This window comes from Arachis ipaensis, chromosome B01 (assembly GCF_000816755.2).
Source record: "Arachis ipaensis cultivar K30076 chromosome B01, Araip1.1, whole genome shotgun sequence".
NCBI classification, from domain to species: Eukaryota; Viridiplantae; Streptophyta; class Magnoliopsida; order Fabales; family Fabaceae; genus Arachis; species Arachis ipaensis.
In genome coordinates this window covers 81,247,052-81,249,699 of record NC_029785.2, presented here as the reverse complement: position 1 = coordinate 81,249,699, position 2,648 = coordinate 81,247,052, and the positions used below count along the sequence as shown (strand labels likewise).

At 36.6% G+C, this 2,648-nt stretch overlaps 1 protein-coding gene across 1 annotated transcript; it reads right to left on the bottom strand.

Annotated features, from left to right (window-relative positions):
* On the bottom strand, positions 285-1,280 carry LOC110271556 (E3 ubiquitin-protein ligase ORTHRUS 3-like). The gene is made up of 2 exons (XM_021122531.1): positions 1,159-1,280; positions 285-762 (listed from the first exon to the last, which is right to left on the bottom strand). The coding sequence occupies exons 1-2, from the start codon at positions 1,210-1,212 to the stop codon at positions 490-492; spliced, it is 327 nt and encodes a 108-aa protein (XP_020978190.1). The 5' UTR covers positions 1,213-1,280; the 3' UTR covers positions 285-489.

The window sequence follows — 2,648 nt, the reverse complement described above, 5'->3', positions numbered from 1 at the left end:
GATTTTCCGACAGATTATCCATCTGTAATTACAGACAGATTTTCTGACAGATTTTCCGTCTGTAATTTGAACTTTGGAGAATCATCTTACACTCTAATTACAGACAGAAAATCTGTCTGTAAATCTGTCTATAAGGTAAAATAGATTTTTTTTATTTTTCTATTGTAAAATAAATACTTTAGATTTGTTTTCTAAATTTACTCCATCAAACACACTGTAAATTGAAAAAAAAAAAAAACCAAAAATCACATAGATAAACATAATATTCATTACATAATACCTATAAAATGGATGTTATTTTTCAACACCATTATCCAATATCTCACTGTCTCAATAAAAAGATACCCCAAAATTTCTTTTAAACTACAACAAAGAAGGGCAGGACTTTCAGCCTAAGTTTTAAAACTATTTCCTCATGCTCTCTTTAAAGTTTAAACTCTCCAATCTAATCTGAGTTACATGATTCTTCACTCCATGGTAGACTCCAATCTAATCTATTGCCACATTGATTTGCTCCTCACTGTTCACAATAGCTGAATCACCAGCACCCTTTCTGTGCTTATGTGGCTGATTCAAATCATTGTCCTTGATCTCCTCTAGGACATTCTCACCTGAATCACAATGCTTTGAAACTTCTTTCCCATCATCATCATTCACAGTCTCTATATTTTCATTATTTTTGTCATTGGACACTTCAGAACTCTCTTCTATCTCAGCCTCGCGGAGGAGGGTTTCTATCGCGCTCATCATGTGTTTGTTAACCTATTGCAAAGGCCAGAAACAGCATAAATACAATCGCAAGATCACATACAAACTGTAAATTGCATATTTATGAATGCTCCTCTTTAGAAGATTTATTTCTAAATGTGAACACCACCTAATTAAACTTGCCAACTCTCCATTGAATCTCATTTCAAAGAAGGCCTAAGATTTTTCAGTGACTTTGGGTTAACAGTAAATAGAACAAATTAAGGGTTGGATTTTAAGTTATCCACATTTGGTGTCAAATATAAAACAAGAAGCAAAAATAGATAGTCAATGGCAGTAACATCCACCTTCCTAATTAAAATAGTTTGGGAGTAAAACCAAATTCAAGCTTTCCCAAATACCATCACCAACAATATGCTCAGACAATTAAAAAGAGACATGATGTACTACCTCTGGGTTCTGAAGAAATTCAGCTATGTCAATTGAACATGAAGGGCATTTCATAACATTCTTTTGTGCTCGCAAGGTGCGCCCACCTTCGCTTCCCCTCTTTCTGATAAAGCTTTAGCCAGAAAAGGTTGTGGCCACAAGGAGTTGTCACAGGGACGCTCAACACCTTGCAACACAAGAGGCAAGCAAACTCTGCAAAATTGATGAAGCAAGAAGCAAAATTATATCAACTTAAGAATCTTATACATAGTAATAACTGCAAAGGCATCAAATCAAAGTGGTTTAAGAGATGGTTAAAGTTGATGCCAGGGCATTTTGGCCAGTTTCACTAACCTTTTCTTTATTGTTTTTAGTGTAGTTTCATGCATTTTCTTAGGGAATAAGCAAGTTTTGGGTAGAATTTCACTTACATCTTGATTCAAGCATACATTGTGCACTTTACATGATTTCATGAGGATTTTGCATGAATTTAATGACAAATTGGATGATGCATTTCCCATGATTGGGACTAGAGCTTTGATGCACTTTATTGCTTGATTTTAGGAGAAAGAAAGCAAGGAAGAACCACGTTAGCAGCCACGTTAGTCTAACTAACGTGACCTCTAATGTGGAATGGGAGCTAAGTTGCAAAGTTAATGAGAAAAGTAATCACCAATAACGCCCTCGAAGCCATAATAGCCCACGTTAAGAGTCACGTTAACTAAGTTAACGTGAACTCTAACGTGGAAGAAAGAAATGAAGCCAACGTTAGTGACACTTAACTTTGTCACTAACGTTGAGCTAAGCCACAATGAGCCACGTTAACTCCCACGTTAACTGGAAAGGTGAGTCCCAATAACGTGTGCGAAGGATCAAGAGGCAACGTTAGTGGTCACGTTAGTGCCACTAACTTTGAAGTTAACGTGGACCATCCCTGGGTGAGGAACGTTAGTGAAAAAGGTGATTGTCACTAATGTTCTCGAACCCACACTCTCACTTAACGTTAATGCCACTAACGTCCTAAGCTAAACACCCTGCCTACTTCACACTTTCTCTCTGCAAGTAAAGCTAAGCCCACTGCAGAAGATTACTGCTTCAAACTCAAGATCCAAAGGCCCATATCCAAGACTTGAAGAACCAACAAGAAGATTAGAAGAGTAGTATATATAGGGGTAGTTTTGAATTTGTGATGCCAGGGCATTTTGGCCAGTTTCACTGACCTTTTCTTTACTATTTTTAAGGTAGTTTCATGCATTTTCTTAGAAAATAAGCTAGTTTTGGGTAGATATTCACTTACATCTTGATTCAAGCATACATTGTGCACTTTACTTGATTTCATAAGAATTTTGCATGAATTATATGACAAATTAGAGGATGCATGTCTCATGATTTGGATTAGAACTTTGATGGACTTTATTCCTTGATTTTAGGACAAAGGAAACAAGGAAAAACCACATTAGCAGCCACGTTAGTCTAACTAACGTGACCACTAACGTAGAATGGGAGCTAGC